The sequence below is a fragment of the Scatophagus argus genome, chromosome 4 (genome assembly GCF_020382885.2).
Source record: "Scatophagus argus isolate fScaArg1 chromosome 4, fScaArg1.pri, whole genome shotgun sequence".
NCBI lineage: Eukaryota > Metazoa > Chordata > Actinopteri > Scatophagidae > Scatophagus > Scatophagus argus.
In genome coordinates this window covers 4,207,955-4,227,148 of record NC_058496.1, presented here as the reverse complement: position 1 = coordinate 4,227,148, position 19,194 = coordinate 4,207,955, and the positions used below count along the sequence as shown (strand labels likewise).

Below are 19,194 nucleotides of genomic sequence, written 5' to 3'. Positions count from 1 at the left end.
ATTAGGACTTTTCTTGTTATGAATCAAAGCAACATTTATAGTCAGAGAGACAGGAGTCAAGCTGGACAAATCAATGATGACCTCAAAGAGAACCTCTCAATAGAAGGCCATCGCAATACAGATACAGCAGCAGAGACTGAAGGAAAAGTGGCACAGGAGACTGAACGTATTCACCTGTGAGACTGTGATAAACAACGATATTGACTCTGATGTGGATACATCGAGGAGAAAAATGAGACAAGATGTGGGGACAAAATGACAGCTATTACAAAATGCGGCCATTGTGATATTTTTAAAAATATAAATGCAGCCCGTAGACTCACAGATTTGTGACTGCTGAAATTACATGAAAACACATCTGTCTGTTTCTCCCTGTCTGCACTCAGAATGCTCTGGACCACTGGGCATGGAGGGCGGCATAATCTCCAACCAGCAGATAACAGCCTCTTCCACCCACCGTGCTCTCTTCGGCTTGCAGAAGTGGTACCCGTACTTTGCACGCCTCAACAAAAAGGGCCTGGTCAATGCCTGGACTGCTGCCGAGAATGACAGATGGCCATGGATCCAGGTAAAGCAGAATCACAGGACAGGAGACACACAAGGCCAAGCACATGAATTAAGACACAGACACTCTTTTATTTCTAGATGCCCTTTATTGTCTTGTTTGTTGTGCCTTTTAATTTGATTGATGTTTATTTAAGTCCCCTACTGTCCACTTGGTCGTAGTTGAGCCATAGTATAAATCGTTGAATGCAAAAATGCAACTCCTTAGAGTTAATCACTGATATTGTAAAACTGATGTTTCATTTACTGGTAATAAAGAACAATAAAAAGGGTATACTGCTGGTAGAACAGATGCAGGTGTAGTGAAGTGTGAGGAACAATGTGAGAGGGTATAACAGTTTTCAGCTGGTGTTGCAGCTCACTTAATGATGATGACTTGCTCCCAGTTAGTCAACTGTGCTATCCCTTGTTTTGACATTTAATTGTGACACACTCATGAGTGTAGCTGCATTGGCACTCGCTGTATTTTGTGTCTTAAACTGAGTTTCCTTGGGGGCACAGCACTCTAATTATTCAGTGCACTGCTACTTTGTTATGTTTAATGTCAATGCTGATCTGTAGATCACTGTGCTGTCAACAGATGTAACATTTTACACAACACTCAATAGTAATATTAACTACTACAACTACTGTTACTAATTTGCCTGTTATCCACAGAAAAGTTTGAATTTAGTGTGACAATTTGATGACTCTTTCTGTGATTACTGTGGTCATTCAGGGGCCATTCATTCATCTGAAATAGCTGTGAAATGAAAAGAAATTATATGTTTACAGCAGCAAAGTATTGATACACACAGCTTTCCTTTTACTGAGGCTTTGTTAAAGTCGACCTTCATGCTGTGCCATTAGCCTGTGCTTATTGTCAAAGACAGACAGATCGATTGGCTGATGGTCCAGAATTATTGCTGCACATGTTTGAGCCTGTTTCAACACAGAAAAATCATTTTTAGTTTGTATTATTGCAGAATTTTAACCCCTGAAACCTATATGTTGCCAGCCTCATTCAGTAAGGTATTGATTAAAGTGATAGTACTGAAACTGCTGCAGTTCCCTCACCTGAAATGATAAAGCCCCGGTGTATGAATACAAGACCAGCGTAGAACTGACTGTCTGGATTTATATTGAACAAATAGTCATGAATCATCATGACCAGGCTGAAACAGCTGTGGCATATAAAACAACTAGTGACACGACTTATATGATGTAATGCTAACCCTCCACCCCCACCACCCTCTCGCCAACTCCAAGCTGAATGTTTAGTCCAGTCCCAGTGACTCACACTGTGTTCCACAGATAGATATTATAGTAAAGTAAAATTAAGTATTATTAATGTTTTTTTCAGCTTTATGATGGTCTTAATCTCAAGGCACGTCTGTGATGACAGAAATGCAGACAGCAAACTCTGAAGTGAAATGTTATCAGACACATGATACACACTCAGTGAACCGTCAACAAAGTATAATAGAAAAACATACTACAGTGTGACAGCATGATAGAGAAACTGAAGCTGTAGCTAACAACAAGAGAACAGTAAGACAGGGTAGAGATGGATTTGTAAAAAACAAAAAAAAAAAACAAGGAAAAGAGAGCGAGAGAGAGAGAGAGAGAGTCAAAGAAAAAGCCGACATGAGTGAGAGAAAAGCCTGGCTCATGCAGAGGCTGAGGAGACATGAAACATTCAGGCGGTTTGTTTGACTTTAATGATGCCACGTGGGATGTTGCACGGGATGCTGTTGGCATTGTGTGTTTCTACAGAGGGCCTGGATAATTGGGACGTGAGTACAGAGGTGTACAGTCATGTCAGTGTTTTGGGATTATGCTAAGGAGTCGTTGCTGGCGCTTTTGTAGTGCAGAGCGATGTGGAGTGACTGTGTTTGCATGTCTGTCAGGTGAAACGGGGTGTACAGACAGATGACAAACCTATCAGGACAGGGATCAGAATTATCTGGCTATTTGGCAAGCTTTTCTCTGGTGCAGTATGTATCTTTGGATGTCAGCCAGAGTCAGCTCTCTCCCCATAAACCCTCAACAAATGAATCAAGCATAGAGCAACATACTCTGAATAATACATCACAGAAGTGCAGACAAAGCATTCACCGTATATGTGTTTGTTTATGTTTATGTCGGTTCTTGTGTTTGCGAATTGTGCCTGCGCAAGCTTGCTGTTCACACATCTGTGCAGTGTGAGCATATCAAGTTTCCACAGCGTCGCCACGACTACCTCACACATAAAATTGCATTTGAACACTCAAGGGAAATATGCTGCCAGTCTGACCAGAGAATAGCTCCAGCTGACTGTGTTGGAAGAATGAAACAATCCAAATCACTTGCAAAAGCTAAGAAGCTCTCTCCATAGTTCAGTGAAAGATGAACTGTTAATGTCATAATGTTCAGATGGACATTTCCATCAGTATTCACATTTGCAGAAATGTGCCAGTATGTACATATGAGGCCTGCTTAGAGTCTAACTCTGTGTCTCTCTGGGTAGATTTTCCCTTTTCATTGCAGTGTTACATTACATTTAAACATTCTGTTCTGTGGTTTTGAGACAAATCATCATCTTTCCATCACAGTTTATCTTGTGATCACAGCATGACTGCAGTTATTAGTGAGCCTAAACTGAATGCAGCACCTTTAGCACTTAGCTCTATAAACACGTCAGCTGTGAGTAATTCATCATTCTCTAACAGCAGTCCAACAGTTGTCTGACCACTTCCCTAAAACTGCTTCAAATCACTCCAAGTGATGGGGCTGCCTTTTTCTGGTCCTGCCACAACATCTCAGTCATATTTATGGTCTTTTGTTCATGTCATTTCAAACCCTTTAAAGGTATGCAATCCAGTTGTGAACTGTCTGAGTGATGACATGATTACTTATACTGTTGGTTGTTACTGTAGGGTTGTGGCATAGTCTTGGTTACTATTACAATGTGCTCTATTAAGTTAAGGCTGTTTTAATGTGTGTATGTGTTTGTGTAAGTGCTCAGGTGCCACAGCAGTACAACAGGCCTCTTATGTAGTTTCAAGGACAGAGGGCAATTTAATTGTTACAGTACTGCTGCAATTCCCTCAACACTTTCATCTCAGTGTGTGATCAACATGCTCCTGACCGTTATATGCGTGTGTGATGTTTTGCTTGTTGGTATGATTACATTTGGTAATTGTAAGTGGTCTTGACAGTACAAAGGAATGGAAGCTAGCCATTGTGTAGTTGGTTCCATTTTCACCTAAAGGCTCTAAATAAAGGTGTTTTGGACTCTTGAAATAAGGCTTAATGAGCTCTGGAGAGAATAGTGGAAAGTATAAAGAAGTGTAATGCTGTTCTTCATTGTTTAGCAGAGGGCTTTTGGGTTCAGATATGAGGCGTTTGTGAACTGGGACCTTACAGCTGCACTACAACAAAACAAGCATTTGGGAGACATTTTTAAATTTCTGCTGCAATCAATGATTATAGGATAATATTATATACATATTATATAATATACAAATTATTATACTATTGATAATTTTTCTCTGTTATGAGATAACTGTGTCCGTATGATTTCAGAACACATTGAAAAATGCTAGCTTTTCAAATCAACAATCCAAAATGATTGATGAAAATATGATTTTATAGGATATGATTGTCAGATACAATCATATGCTATATGGTGAAGAAAAACAGTAACTTTCACATTTTGATATTTTTGCTTGGTTACGTGACTGAAATGATGGATTGATTAAAGAAATAGTTGCTAATTGTTTTGGTTGTAGTCACGATGAGTCATGAGATTTTTCTGCAGATCTTAACACAGCCTGTGCCATTATTCAGTACAATTCAGGATCTGGCTTGTTAGATGTTAATAATAAACGTGTCAGTCGTTGCTGTTAATAGTATAAATATACCTGTGATCTCAAAGAACCAGTGGAAAATCAAGGATATGATTCTCAGAAGGATCATGACAAAGTCGACAGCTGCCCATTTACTAAAATTCACTGTAGAAAAACAGTTCCAAAAATATCAGGGATGCTTCAAAGTTGTGTTTCCTGAAGGTGGTGTATGAATTATAGCCACAGGACATAATCAGTTCCAGAATGTTGGCAGTGGTTTCATGCTGAACCATTTTCTCACAAGCGTGAATGTTTTTCATAGAGAAACCCAGTTATAGAGCATGCAAGCAAATGGTATTTTCTTTGTCTTGCAAATAAAGTTAGAGAACAGAAACGATTTGATATAGAAGTGCTTTTCTTCGGAGACTTTACGCAAGCACTTCATACACAAGATACTCTTGAGTTTCAGGCAAATGGAAAGGGTGAATTGGTGAAAGGGTAAGAGTTCATTCTAAACTTTGTCTTCTACAGTGTTCCTTCAAGCTTTCTTTCGCTCAAAGTCTCTAAAGCAAACTCAGCGAGTGCATTCGTATGCCAAGGGCACAGAGATTTGCATCAAAACATCGTGGCTGCTTATGTGTCATCTAAATTTGGGTTCAATTGCACAAGGCATTCAAGAATAATGGCAGTTTTGTGAAGCTTCTATACTTACTAGAAAATGGTACTGTATCTTGCAAAGGTTATGTGCTAAATTTATTGCGATATAATCTGTGTTTCTCCGTGTAATTTTTTGTCTCCCACTGTTTCCCATTTTAAGCGTTTTAGGTCAACTTTCTCTCACACTTTTCCTTCAAACTGACTCATATAAGACAATGTCTGCTTATAGAAGAGATTGACAACAGCGCCTCAGTCAAACAAATAAATCCATCTCTATTAGCCCCGACGTGACAGACGTATGTTTCTGAGTGGTCATTAAAAAGGTGAAGGATTCCCCCAATTACCCCAGCAGTGGCCTTTTAGTGACAGGGCTCCTAATTAGTGACACACATATCTATGTTTATGGTGAAAACATGAGCAAAGGGACAAAATGCCACAAATGAGAAAAAGCGAGTCATTGCAGCTCTAAGGTTAAAAGAGTGTTCCTAAAGTATAATTACCTTGATACTTTGGTTTGAGTGTGTCGAGAAATAGGTGTAAGTGAGTGTTGTATCTACAAATGGAAATTAGAAAAGAAAACCCATGCCACAATAGAATTTTTTTATACATTACTCTATTAGTTTTTGACACTTTCAAATGTTGATGAAAATACAGTTCTTTTCTTGTGCTGGATCCATGAGAGCCAATACTCTGATCTCTAATGTCCTCAGGAGACATTAGTGGGCTCAGACTTTCAGTTTGAGCCTTTGCTCTCAAATATTTTACTTGTAAATTGCCTTATTTCATAGTAATACTAACATTCTGTACTGGAAAATGAGCTCAAGTCCCTGGAATATACCATCCTGAATGTGGTCTCATTGCCACTGGAGTTAGGCTTTCATTTCCTACAAATCAGCTTTAAAGTGGTTCAGGTTCTTAAACAGAAAGAAATTTCAACTTCAAACAACCATAAACTTAAATACAGTCTTGTTGGTTTGCAATGTCACATTAAGGTATGGATTTTGTTGTCTCGAATGTGTGTGCTTAATTTGGTAAGAACGGTAAGAATAATATTGACCTTGAATCATTGTGGTTTGTAATTCAAAATTGTCTGCATTTCTATTTTAGCTCTGGCCATTCCAGGTCCTGGATTCCAGTCCTTTCATTATTGCTGTATTATTGCCACCCTTCTGTTCTGCAGTTATGCTAAACAGCTTCCTTTTTATATTTTGTCAGTGGGTGAGCCAGACAATCTAAATTGTCTTTTTTTTTCCCTGAAAACAGAGCATCTTGGTGCCAAATGATTAATGAATAATTGTCATGCTTGTTGATTTCCTTTATCTCATTTTTTCTTTTTTTATCATTATTAATATCCTCCATTAAAAAAAAAGAAAAAAAAGGATTCCTCTAATGACAGTTTGGGAGTAACGCAGCACCGCTCCTTAGTCACCACAGGCTTCTTCGTGTTGTTGCAGTGCAGTGAGCTGTCATCAGCCGTGAAGAAAAATAACAAAATAACTCTGGAGACATTTTAAAACAAGTTCAGCAGAATTACGGAGCGAGTGAGCCACTTCAAGACATAGAGTGTAGAGTGTAGACAGACATGGGTGTGACATGTGCAACATCACTTATAGGTCTCTTATGGCCTGCTGCCATTGTGTAATTGGAGGTAGGTTATTTAATAGGCAGAGACATGGGAGCATGAATTTAGATTCAGAAGCACCAGCTGCTTTGAATAAATGCTTTGAAATATATAGCTCTTTAATGTGACATTTTTAATTATGACCAAGATACACCAACAGAATAACTTCTGCGAGAGATGCTGCACGGACGGGTCCTTTAGGAGCCATCATGTAGCAGCCTTGAGTGATTTTGGCTTCTGTTTTGACCATACAGTGTGATGGCCACTCAGTGTAGAGACGTTAAGTAAAGACATTAAGGTAAACGTGATATTAAAGCTGCACTTGACAACTAGAACTGTCGCACTATGAATATGTAGTGATGTAAACATAAACACACCAAAACCACTCTGATAATGGCAAAATCCCAACCCTGATGAACTTGCTCTTGTTAATCTGTGACAGGAAATATGAACGATGTCATTTTCAAATTTCAACACATTTTATCAAAGTCTGCTAGTGAAAAATATGTCAAAGCAAACCTTAGCACATAGCACATAGCACGTTCATCTCGTTTAGATGATAATGATCCCACTTTGTGTGTGTTACACAGGATCTCTGGAAACATTCATCACTTTCCTCTTTTGTAGCTTAATCTTTTCCTCTTGGCTCTCCAAGCTGCTTTACATTGGCACCATATTGACAGTCTGCACAGGGCTGTCAGACTGGATCTGGAGCGTGAGGATTGATTAAATGTTCCATTTGATCACAGACTTTCTGAATAAGATGGATGGCCCTGACAGAAAAGATACAAGGGAGCAAATTGATTCCCATGACTTGCATGCACAGTCCTCACACACACAAAGAGACACGAACACACACATTCAAAATATCTGAAAATGAAGCTATAATTTCATGATTTTTCTTTTTTTACTTCACAGATAAACTTGCAGAGGAGAATGAGGGTAACCGGCCTAATTACCCAGGGTGCAAAGCGTATCGGCAGCCCTGAGTACGTCAAGTCTTACAAAGTAGCCTACAGTGATGACGGGAAGAGCTGGAGAACATACAAAGTCAAGGGGAAAGACGAGGATATGGTGAGACACACGTGGGCACACAAACTCAGATGTACACACTCATCACCGTCACTCTACTCTTTCCATTCAGCCATTCGCTCTCTAATACACAGAGAAAGACACACATATGCCCACACTCACACACGTGCACACTGACTAGAGACTGTGCACTCAGTCAAGGGCAGAGTGGAGGACATGATGAGATGGCTTTTTAATTAGCTAGCACACACCGGGCCCATCTTGCTGCCCCTTACCCCCCTCCTCTTTTATGACTTCTAGATTGAATTTTTATACTATTTGGGGATGAACAGCCACCAAATAGGGCACACAGCATTCTATCATTCCTGACAGCAAACCACGGCTGTCCTCCATTTGGCCGGGCTCCGAATGACCTCAAACCTCCAAACTTTTTCTCAGATTTATAACACTGAACATTGAGTCTGGGGTTGTGTGTTCTATGATCTCATTTTTGTTTGTTGTTTAAATTTCTCTTTTTCAGCGAGTAGTTGTTAGATGAAATTGGACATGTGGAAATTATGTATGTGCACGATAGAGTCTAAATGTGTATGCAGTAATTTTGGAGGTGGAAATGACAACAGCACGAGCTGACTGGGTTAAGTACCTGTACAGTAGGACCTGTCAGTCGTCAAGTAGTCGCACACGCTCAGTCTTTGACGTTTGGGGATTTTTTTCACATTGACCTGTTGCCTCTTGACGACAGATTCTACTAATGAAAACACTGCTCTGTCTCTCCCTGGTTTTTCTGCCGCTCTGCTGTCCTTTTCCTGTGCCTTACACATGCTGTGAATCAGTCATTCAAACCAGACAGTATCTGTCAGACTATCTGAGGTCATTTGAATAAAACACTCCAGAAGGTATGGCGATATAATTGGAGCACTAATTTTAAACACACCACTGTTCTTATGAATTACGGGCTCAAATGGTGCGAGAAATCGTCTTTTTTTTCCCTGTAATTCTAACTCATTGACCTTGAATGATAGCAATTTGTTGAGTGTGGAGTAGACACGGGAGACGGAGACAGATAGACTGCCACATTACAGCAAAACTGATCTGCTTCACCATTTTCCCTGCCCTCATCTGCTGTTATTTCATCCCCTGCAACAGATTTTCAGAGGAAATGTGGATAACAGTGCCCCATCAGCCAACTCCTTCACACCTCCCATCGAAGCCCAGTACGTACGCATTTACCCCCAAGTCTGCAGGAGGCACTGCACCTTACGCATGGAGCTGCTTGGTTGTGAGCTAACAGGTATGTGCAAATAAATAGTTTCATTCTGCACTTTTTTATGCGATTAGAGTGCTGAAAATATATAATACAACACAATACAAAGTATGTTTTTCATACTATCTTGTGGATTTCAAGTATTTTTTATGCTTCATATTGTGAACTTTGTTCATTCCTAGACAAAACAGCACATTGTTTAACATATATTTTTGTAAATTCAAGTGCCATATATCTATTTTATATTTATGCTTCTTCACTTGTATTGTTTTTTTCCTAACATTTTTTGCTTACTGTGTTCACTGTTATGTTGCAAAACACAAACAAAGTCTTCATGTTCATGTGAAATCTACTTGGATTTCAGATTCAGATTCAGCCGATTCTGATTTCTGATTTTATTTTATTTTTTTGATGGATGGATATAAGATCAGGAAGGTTAGAAGCAATCTGCTTTCTTTTGTTGTTGCTAGGCTGCTCTGAACCACTGGGAATGAAGTCAGGCCATATCCAGGACTACCAGGTCACGGCATCCAGCATCTTCAGGACTCTCAACATGGATATGTTCACTTGGGAGCCGGGAAAGGCCCGGTTGGACAAACAGGGCAAGGTCAATGCTTGGACGGCCGGACACAGTGACCAATCACAGTGGCTACAGGTGAGATGCTATCTGAGCTATATCTGTTCTGTTTTGTTGCTACAGCATTAGCTGGGACATAAACAACAGACAGCCAGGTTGTAGCAGACAGCTGGTTTTCACTATGCTGAAGATTAGCTCCTACCTCTTTGGCATAGTAATTAATGGTGTTCACATGGTATTGCAAGCTAATGGTTTTAATTATATTTGATAGGGAAAGACTTCATTGATGTATACACTGTCAGCTGTGATGAAATTATATCTTGAAATCCTACCTCTTTTCGATAGCTCTCAATATTATTCTTAGAAACAGTCAGTAATAGGTAGTGATTTCTTTTTTTCTTGTTTTTCCATGCCAGTCTTTTTGAATCTAACACCCACACTGCCGGTGTTGGAGGAGTTTAGCCTTGTTATCTTTGGCTGCAGCCCAAGCTTTCCATCTCTTTGAAAACAACCAATCCATTTGTTTTCATTACAGTAACTGATGGCTGAAAATGTCTCCTGAAAGGCATGTCTCCAAGTGAACTGTTGCATCCCAGTCTTTCAGATTAACTATTTGTGAAACTGATTGAGACCTAGGGAGTTTAAGATATATATCAGTTGGATTCACACATGCCCAGTGTGCCCTCATGCATGGCCTCATATATTGGAATTTTTCTTTCTTCTTCATTTAAGATAAAAAAAAAGTAATTGCTTCTTGCATTTCACTGAGAAACCACATCTTCAAACTGCAAAACTGATACTGCATAGAAGGAATCATGATGTGGATCGTCTTCTCTGGGAATTGAAGATCAGAGGGATTGCTTTGATTTCTTGGCCTTTCTGCTGCGCTCACACCACACACACCACCTCACTAGCAGTGACACAGTTAGCCCTCTGTAGTCTCACTGACTCGTCTGACTGATTGGAAGGGTCTTGAGTCAGATATGTTTTTTATTACGCTGAAAGCTTTTAGCCAAGCATGAAGGTATGCAGGGCTGTGTGGTGGGGGAGACGGGTACTTAGGCAGGCCCCATCCAGACCACGGCTAAACAAAATTGATTGCTGTGGGTAAAGGAAAACTTGTGGTCTCATATTACATGCTGTGCCGGCAGGAATGGGGAGATGCTACACGGACACAGTGAGAAAATCAATGGCTTCCACTGCCAAGGATTCTGCGCACACAAGCATATACAATATATGACATTAAAAGTCGTATACTGTGGGGTGCTCTTCGACATTTGTACTGATACAGCTGTTGGAACTGACCAGTTGTTATTCATCATCTTACATGCATTTGTTAAACTCCCACAGTCGATGTCGTCTTTATACTGGTTGCTATGGGAAATAATTGATTCTCAGTGACGTTACTGAACGACTTTAAACCTTAAAGATTAACAGAATTAATCAGTGCTAATGATAAATTAAGTATTTCTATTAATCACCTGCTTCCTGATTAGCGGTGGAAGCAGTGGGAAAGTCTTTACAGACACTGATTGTCAAACTGTCGGAGTTCTTGATTAGGACTGGACAAGATCTCATTTCAATTGCAAACCAAAGAGTCAGGAACTGACACACACGTTTTGTCTGTTATATTCCTCTGAATACTTCAAATACATGTAAGCAATATATGAATATTTACCCAAGCTGTAAATATTCTTGTTTTTGGATTTCATTTTTATTTTTCATAGTTGTTAACCTCAATATGTTTTGTATGTATGTATGTATGTTTGTTATGTATAGTTGGTAGTCTCTTGATTTGTAGTTTTTCAAGAATCAGTTTATTACATTATTACATTACGTTATCATTGCATTTTCTCACTGAAGATTTGAATAATTTTGGCCCACAAAACTAATCCAAAAAAAAACAGAAAAACCACAAAGTGGACATGTGGGAGCCCAAGCTGAACTTACTCTGGCCTGCCAGTAGATAAAATTTCACAGAGGGAGACCAAACCAGAATCTTTCAAGATGTTTTCAAGAGAGGAGCCGAAGCTGTCAGACTGAGCTGCCAAGTGTTCCAGCTGGCATAAGCTGATTAGTTAATTATGCACGTTAGCATGTCCACATAGCATAGACAAATTGCCAGAGAGACAGCAGCTCCTTTTCAATTTCACAGTGTCCCTCTTAATGCAACATGTACACTGCATTTTTTTAATTTAACTATTTATTTTTTTGTTGATTATGGTAAACATCTTACGTCTCCTAACTGCGTTGCAGTCAAAGTATTGAGCAAGGATTTGCTTTCTGGAATTGGGTGTTGAATTTTGAATCACCTCTCATGTGGCTCGTAGCACTGAAAATGTTCCAGGTGGTATCTGTATTCACAGGAAGTGAAGGAGACGAGTTGTTTCCTGTTGTTTCCTAAATTACAGAAAACAAAGACCCCAATCAGACACACCTGGGCTCACCATCATCATTTCTCTTTCTCATCTTTTGCTATGTTTTGGTGTGCATATGAGCATTACTGATGGGCCGGGCCTTGCACTAAATTTTGAGGCTATTTTTATTTAAATATTTGAAAGAAATCTTCAAGTTCTTATATCAATCTTATTTATGTCTTGATTAAGTTTAGCTCTGAGTTAAAAAAAAAGACATGCACCAGCGTTTTTTCACCTATGAGAGAATACAGAAAATTATAAATGTTTGTTTGTTAGTGTGTTACTGTGTGTGTGTGGTTGAAATAAAGAGAAAATGTTAAAAGAGAAAATGTCTCATATAATCTAAGCATGTATGTGATATTTGACTGATGCAGTCAGTGCTGTTATATCTTCAGTAATCCATTCAGCATTTAAAGATTCGTTATCCTTTAGCACATAAAGATATCAGGTTAAAAACTGTCTATGAAGTGGACATTAGCCGTCTGACAAAGTACTGTTAATCAGAGTAGGATGAAAAGATTACAGGCCTTAAATTGCATTTCCTGCAAAACTTCAAGCTTGTTTTGCCACAACGTTTTAAGATTATAATCCCTGTGGCAAAAAAGCAGAAAAAGAAAGGGTCTTTGAGTTTGCTTTGGTCCGGTGCAATCTTTAAGCTTTGCACGCAAGATTGAACTCAATACTAACCTTTTAGTTTAGCTACAGTACAGCGGCAGGTCCCAGTGAGATCTAAGCTAGTGCTGTGCAGACACTCCACTACATAAGTGATTTATCACTAAAAATACATTAAATTTATTTAGCTGTTGTTGTTTTCCTTTATGTCAATAAATTCTCTTTTGCTGTCACACAGCATCCAAATAAGCAAGTGGGATGCCTCATGTGACCATTGCTGGATTGTGTATAGGTACTACATAGTGTGTGTTAGTGGTACAAAAGTTCACAAATGTAACAGACAGAAAGGTTTTTAATATTATCAGTTAAAGTAACACCATTTCCACTGTTTTTCCATATCTAATCAGGGGTTATCAGTTCCTCGCTAGGCCTCTCCAAACATCAGCAGCTGTGTTTGTTGCAGGGGCATGGACATGGTAACATTAACATATGTGCTCATATCATGTACATCTGTGCATTGAGTAATGATGAGCTGTAGGTTTCCTGAATAACAGCCCAACATGTTGTGTAAAAATGTCTTAACTCTCAATAGACACTTACAATGCAATCTGCATCTCTTTTCTTGTAACTTGTTAAATTTATTTGTAGCCTGCAAAGGTTACAAAACAAGCTATGGAAGTAATTTCGTTCTGGTGCCTCATTTGTTATCCCCCGTCTCCGGGGTTTTCACAGCCAATTATCTCCTTAAAGTGATAAATATGTGTGTTGTGTGGCTGTGGCACTCTGATAATCACCTCTGCCTCTGATGATGCAGAGTGAGCTAAAACGTGCATGTGGAAAGTTTGAGAGAACTACAGTAGCCCCTGTGCAAATAGTATATTGGTGCTAATGTGACATATTGGATAAGCATGTTCCAGAGGCCTGCATATTGTATTTTTACATGCAGTTTTACTTCTGCATCCATGGAATCAATCAAATTCTACACTATTAACCCTGCAGTAATTAAATAATAACCATGTCTGCTCTACTTAAGTGGCCAAAGATCAATGTTTACGTTATATTAGACAGGTTTATCCAATTATTTTCATCCTTTTTTTTGATTAAAGGCAGAGCAGTAAAATAACAGCATCCTGGGAACTTAAATAAATGTCAACTGACATATGCAAAGAAGAGCCCACATAACAATTAAACAAATGACTACTTTGAGAGTGCAGGCTTGCGCCGATGAGGTAAATAATAGTAAATAAAAGACACAGTAGGCACATGGGTGAGAAGCATCTCTTTGCTCCAAGGACAAAACACAGCAGGGGACTGCAAGCCTAGACAGAAGAGACAAAGACAAGTTGACAGAAAAGTAAAGTGCCCTATCACAGCCCCAGTTGTATAAACTTTGTTGAGGGCTCAAAGTTTCTTTCCACAGCTGACCGTTGGTTGGTGAGTTGTGCAAAGGTGTGGAGTCTGTAATTATTGAAGAAATGATGGTGCCTTCCTACTGAATACTACTGTGATGGTCAGGGTGGATCAATATACAGTAGATGCCATGATGAAGCTTTGCTTGAGCTTCACAGACACACTGTACTGGCACCCAGGTGTCCAGGTAGCTAATGTGAACTGAGGGCAAGAATGATAAAATGGTACCTCCTCAAAAGTGCAGCTTTTGGTGGTCGAAGTTTACAGTTCTCAGAAAACATTGCAGCTGTGTGACAGAATTGGGTTGCGGCCATTTGTTTCCTGACTTTGGTAAAAATCCACCTGTACAGTACATGGCTTCCAGATATGATGATGGTCAGCAAAGAGGTGGGCAAGACACTGAATTCTCACTTCCTGGATTTGACAAAACAGTGATTCTCCTGACATATTGAGTGTGATCTGGGTAAAGTAATATTAATCAAGGAATCTAAAACAAAGTCAGAATAATCGATAAATTAGTCGTTAAATTAATCCACAAATTGTTGAAACAATCATTAAATTCATTAATGAAAAAAAAATCTCTACACACCATGACCTTAGCCCGCCTATCACCTATAACCCTACTCAATCACTGTTGTTGAGTGTGAAATAGTTTGATGAATAGTTCTGAAAAAAGCTGCAAATGACCAATACCAGGGGTCAAGCAGTGGCTTGTTCCTAATGGCCACATTTTGAATGGGCGAGTGAGTAGCATTGAGGCACTGAGGACTGAATGTATCCAAAGACTCAAGGTCAGTAAGTCCCTAAGGAAACACTTTATTTTGCAGTGACCAAATATTAAATCAAATACATTTTTCAAAGAGCAATGTTTCATGGATTTTTCCATTTTCATTTCTAAAATTTGAAATCATAGCAAGTTAAATCAAATGAATGTCACATTTCCATACTGGAGCATCCCGCAGAGCTTGCAGTCATTTAGTCTGATTTTATTTTACCTAAAAAACACAGCTACAACATAATAAACTATGTCCATTTTGGCATATTGATGTATCTGACCATTGAAATGGGCCTAGTGGTTAGTGTAATTATGTGAGTAATGTGAGGTTTAAGGACAAAAACATGATAAATTTGTAATATGGGCTTGTTTAGGGCTGAATTGTAAATCAGTTTCAGCATCAATCAGGTGCCTCTCCTTTGTTTCTAATAAGCTTCACCATTTTCTCATCTGCAGTTAGTTTTGATTGTCTTAAAAGTTTTCATCTCACTGTAGTGTAAATCTGGATGTCCTTATGAATCACAATTTCATAAATTAATATACTACAGATGTAAATTCCTGGAGCTGCCATTAGATCCTAATGCATCAGTGCAGGCTGACACAAAAAGCAAAGAGGAATGGTCTCAGCTAGAAGGAACAATAAGTAAACATAATGCAAGATTGATTCCTGCTCATTGCCTATGAGCTTGCGGTTGTTTTAATCAAATCGGGTGTTATCATTTTCAAGTACAGCTTCCAAATCAGATCGCTACCTCAAAACCAGCTCTGCTGACAACAAAGTCTATTTCTTTTCATCATTAGCATTAGCTTGGTGTTTTTTTGTTGTTTTGGTCCATCCACAGAGGAGAATGGCTTTAATTTGTCCCACTGAAACTCTCATCTCTTCTCAAGTGTTTATGCAGCAAAGATGAAGCCTGTCCTTTCTAAAAAAACAGAAAAGCTGCCTTGGAGAGAGTAAATGCATTGTGGCATGAAAGGAATGAAGAGGGATTTTGATCATCTGGAGTGGCAATGATCATGTCTTTATTTTAAGGACCAGAGACTAATACTTTTTGTGCGAATATTTGCACGGGAAATTGAACAATAAGAATGTATTGGAGCTTTCAAGGTTGAGCCATCTTCTGTGTCTTTCAAACTTGATATGCCCCCAAATGGAAAACACAGTCCTTCCCACCATGAATTGTAAGGCAGCATACAAAGGATATCCCCTTAAATCCAGCACTTTTTATTACTGTCATACAATATTGATCTGGCTGAAGAGATAAAGGCACTTGTCCCTGCAGATCGGACTATTCAATGTTCTAATCACATTAGATACAACTTTCATTCTACTGGCTGCTCAGCTTTTTATCATTATTTGTCCTACTAAAACCGAATCAATAGGCACAGCGCCTGCAGCCAGGTTTTCTTGCTGAACTAATTAAAGAAACAGAATGTAAGAGGGACATCGTCTCCAGGTGGGTTCTGTTGCAATCAGTGAGAAGCACAGAACCATTTAGCTGAAAAAGTATGAAATGTATGAAATGGCTTGAGCGTACTTTTTCAACCTGTCAGGCTGCATCTGCACTTGTTTGCATGCAACTTCTTCACAGCTTAGCATGATGATACTAATCATCCAGCACAATGTTGGTATAACTGACACGTGATCCAAACAAATGATCCAACAAGTTGTCATTGTATATAGCAAATTGTACTCCTATGTCTATTATTAAAAATACAGCTTTAGCTAATATAATTAAGTGCATCAGATCTTTCTTTTCCACAATTTGTAGACTAGATCTGAGCTATGGCTCTACCCACTGGTACAAAGCTTGAAAGCCAGGATAACAGATGCAACCATGGCTGCAGATTGCTCAGCCAGCATTTGCTTTAGCTGATGAGCCAGCACAGTTTCAGAAAGGCGAGATCAAATTTGCACCATGTAGCCATGTTCAGTGTCTGCATGATTACAAGACTTGGCAAGTTTTTTTAAGTATGGAAGATCCTATTAATGGTGATTGTTGTGGGTCATTATCAGGCTTCTGTGGAGAAGCATGTCAGATGGGAGTCTTCTGATACTGGATATCTAGCTGCTGGCTACCCCGTTAGAGACTCCTTCATTCAAAAATCTTTCCCTCAGCTATTGCTACTTCATCTTGAGAACATTATCCACGACTTCAAGAAGAATGCTGAATTGAAAGAATCCACACTCATTTGAAAACATGCCTGAAATTTCATTAAGGCATTATCATCAGAGTCTCATTTTAATCCTGTCCAATATGGCTCTTTCTTTGCTCTGTTTTATTCAGTTTCCCTGCAGCTACTGTGCTGATTCAATTAGCTTCCAAATGGAGTTACGGAAGGGATGGTAAATCCATCTGCTTCTCTGATTCAATTGGGTAGTTTTTAGTGTCTCCTCCCTCCATCTACTTCCTCATGTCTGAGTGGAACCTGTACAATGCAGCTCCTTTGTGTTCATTATCCAAAGGAAGCCATCTTATCCTTCAGCACTACATCCTGATCCTCATCTCCCTCTCCCTCTCCCTCTCTCTACTTCCATCCCTCTCACTTACTCTCAGCTAATGTAGGATGTATTTATCCGTTTTATCTTGGGATGAGTGATTCATGAGTCTGCAGCAGCGCCTGCTGCAATCGTGGGATCTGCAGGAATTGTCGAATGTGAAGGCGCCAGAGCTTAAATCAGTGCAGCCGAGACTGGATCCACTGAGTTCTGCATGTGTATCTTACGGTTTCAGAGTGTCTCTGAGCCATCTCTTGACAGCCAGGGTATCCCCCACTCATTCCTGACGTTTAAATCAGACATCTATACGTTTTGTACCCCTGAGAGCCTGGATTGCACTTAAACAGAACTGCTACGTGCTGTAGGCACTAGTGTTATGATTAATTCAGATTAGTCCAAAGTTAAGATATGGCTCTGTAGAACAATTTCAGGGCAAGTATCATACTGCAAAGACCACCCATGCCCATAAATATCTATTTTGTAATTTCTTATTATTATTCTTATTTTTTTTATTGCATATGAAGCACACTATGTTTAATTTGCAAACTGTTTGTGTGTATGCGTGCACACATGTGAGAGTTTGATATGAATATTTTATATACCGTGTGGGAAGCAGCAGGGGAGGGGAGAGAGGTAGGATGAGCTGTAAGTGCAGCAGCCGTGAACGGGTCTTGAACAATCTTATATTTTTTTACTCATTTTGTAGCACTTATTAAAACCTGTGTCATCATTGTTAGGATTAGAACATCATTCTTTTGATCATTAAATCATTTAATGTTTCACATTGACTTAATATTCTGAAAGAAATATGAAGTGTGTCTTTCATTTCCTCCAGCAAGAATTGCAGAGTTGGTTTCAGACATGATCACACAGGGAGACTACTTTAGATTTTATCAGTAAGTGCCCATCACATGTCTCGTCACAGTGAACATTAAACAGAGTGTGAAATCCCACAAGTCCTTTACTAGTGCAGCATCAAAGCCTTTTTTTTGTTTTAATACATATGGATGTGAGTCCCTCACTTCACTCATACTGACATGGCAACTTGCTGGTTCAACAGATGCTGTTCTCCTTGTTGTAATTGCTCGAAATGAGCCAGACCACCATGGATGATTTCCTTTCTGTTCCTTTTGCCATGGCCAATTCCCTTCATTGGTTCATGCAACCATTTAGACCGAACTTGACATGCTAACTGAGCTTCCATCTGGTTTGTGGCCGTTTGCTCTGAGTGGGCTATTAGAATTTCAGGTAGTAATGTTCGTTCTTTAATGCACTGGCTTTTATGAAAGGCTGTCTTTGTTTTGGAGAGGAAAAAATAGGGAGTGAATAATACTTTCATGGTTTAAAGGTGCATTTCTATTTTAAAGCACTTTGGTATTGTGTTGAATTATAGATGGAGAAAAAAGATGTCTGCAGAACAAAAGGCTGAGCATGCAGGTGTTTGTGTTGCAAACTGTTAAGGCAGGGTCTGACTTTTCTACAGAGTTTATTAAAATATTAGAATTTATATTTGCATAGCACAGCCTTGCCAGCACTTCTGCCAGTTCATCTAAGCTAAGCAAGAAGTATTTGTGAAACCCCCCAAAAATGATAGAATCCCATCTTTTAAAAACAGAAGCTCGCAGGACCAGGACATATGTCTGTATGTTGTATAAATAAGACTAAGAGCTGCTCAGTATGTCTGAGCATCAGCATGTACGCAATGGCAATGCAAGAGAATTGAAATTTTGAACTGGAAACGCCAAAGGTATTATAATCCAGTCAGAGGGGACTGTAAATGTCTGTTCAAAATGTTGTGCCAATCCCTCTAGTCGATCAGGAAGTGTTTTACTGGATACATGTTGCACGAGATAACAAGTCAACAGATTCCCAAATGCACAAAGATTCATCCTCTGAGCACCACTGATATCTGTTCTAAATTTTATGGCCAAAGTAGTGGCCTAGAGCCATGCTGCT

At 39.2% G+C, this 19,194-nt stretch overlaps 1 protein-coding gene across 3 annotated transcripts in view; it reads left to right on the top strand.

Annotated features, from left to right (window-relative positions):
- LOC124058103 (EGF-like repeat and discoidin I-like domain-containing protein 3) overlaps positions 1 to 19,194 on the top strand; it is a 97,539-nt gene that overhangs the window by 60,686 nt on the left and 17,659 nt on the right. For all 3 annotated transcript variants that reach the window (XM_046386979.1, XM_046386978.1, XM_046386977.1), the window contains 4 exons: positions 387 to 568; positions 7,570 to 7,725; positions 8,830 to 8,974; positions 9,418 to 9,602. In XM_046386979.1, coding sequence (XP_046242935.1) covers positions 387 to 568; positions 7,570 to 7,725; positions 8,830 to 8,974; positions 9,418 to 9,602 — 668 coding nt within the window. The remainder of the gene's footprint in view (positions 1 to 386; positions 569 to 7,569; positions 7,726 to 8,829; positions 8,975 to 9,417; positions 9,603 to 19,194) is intronic.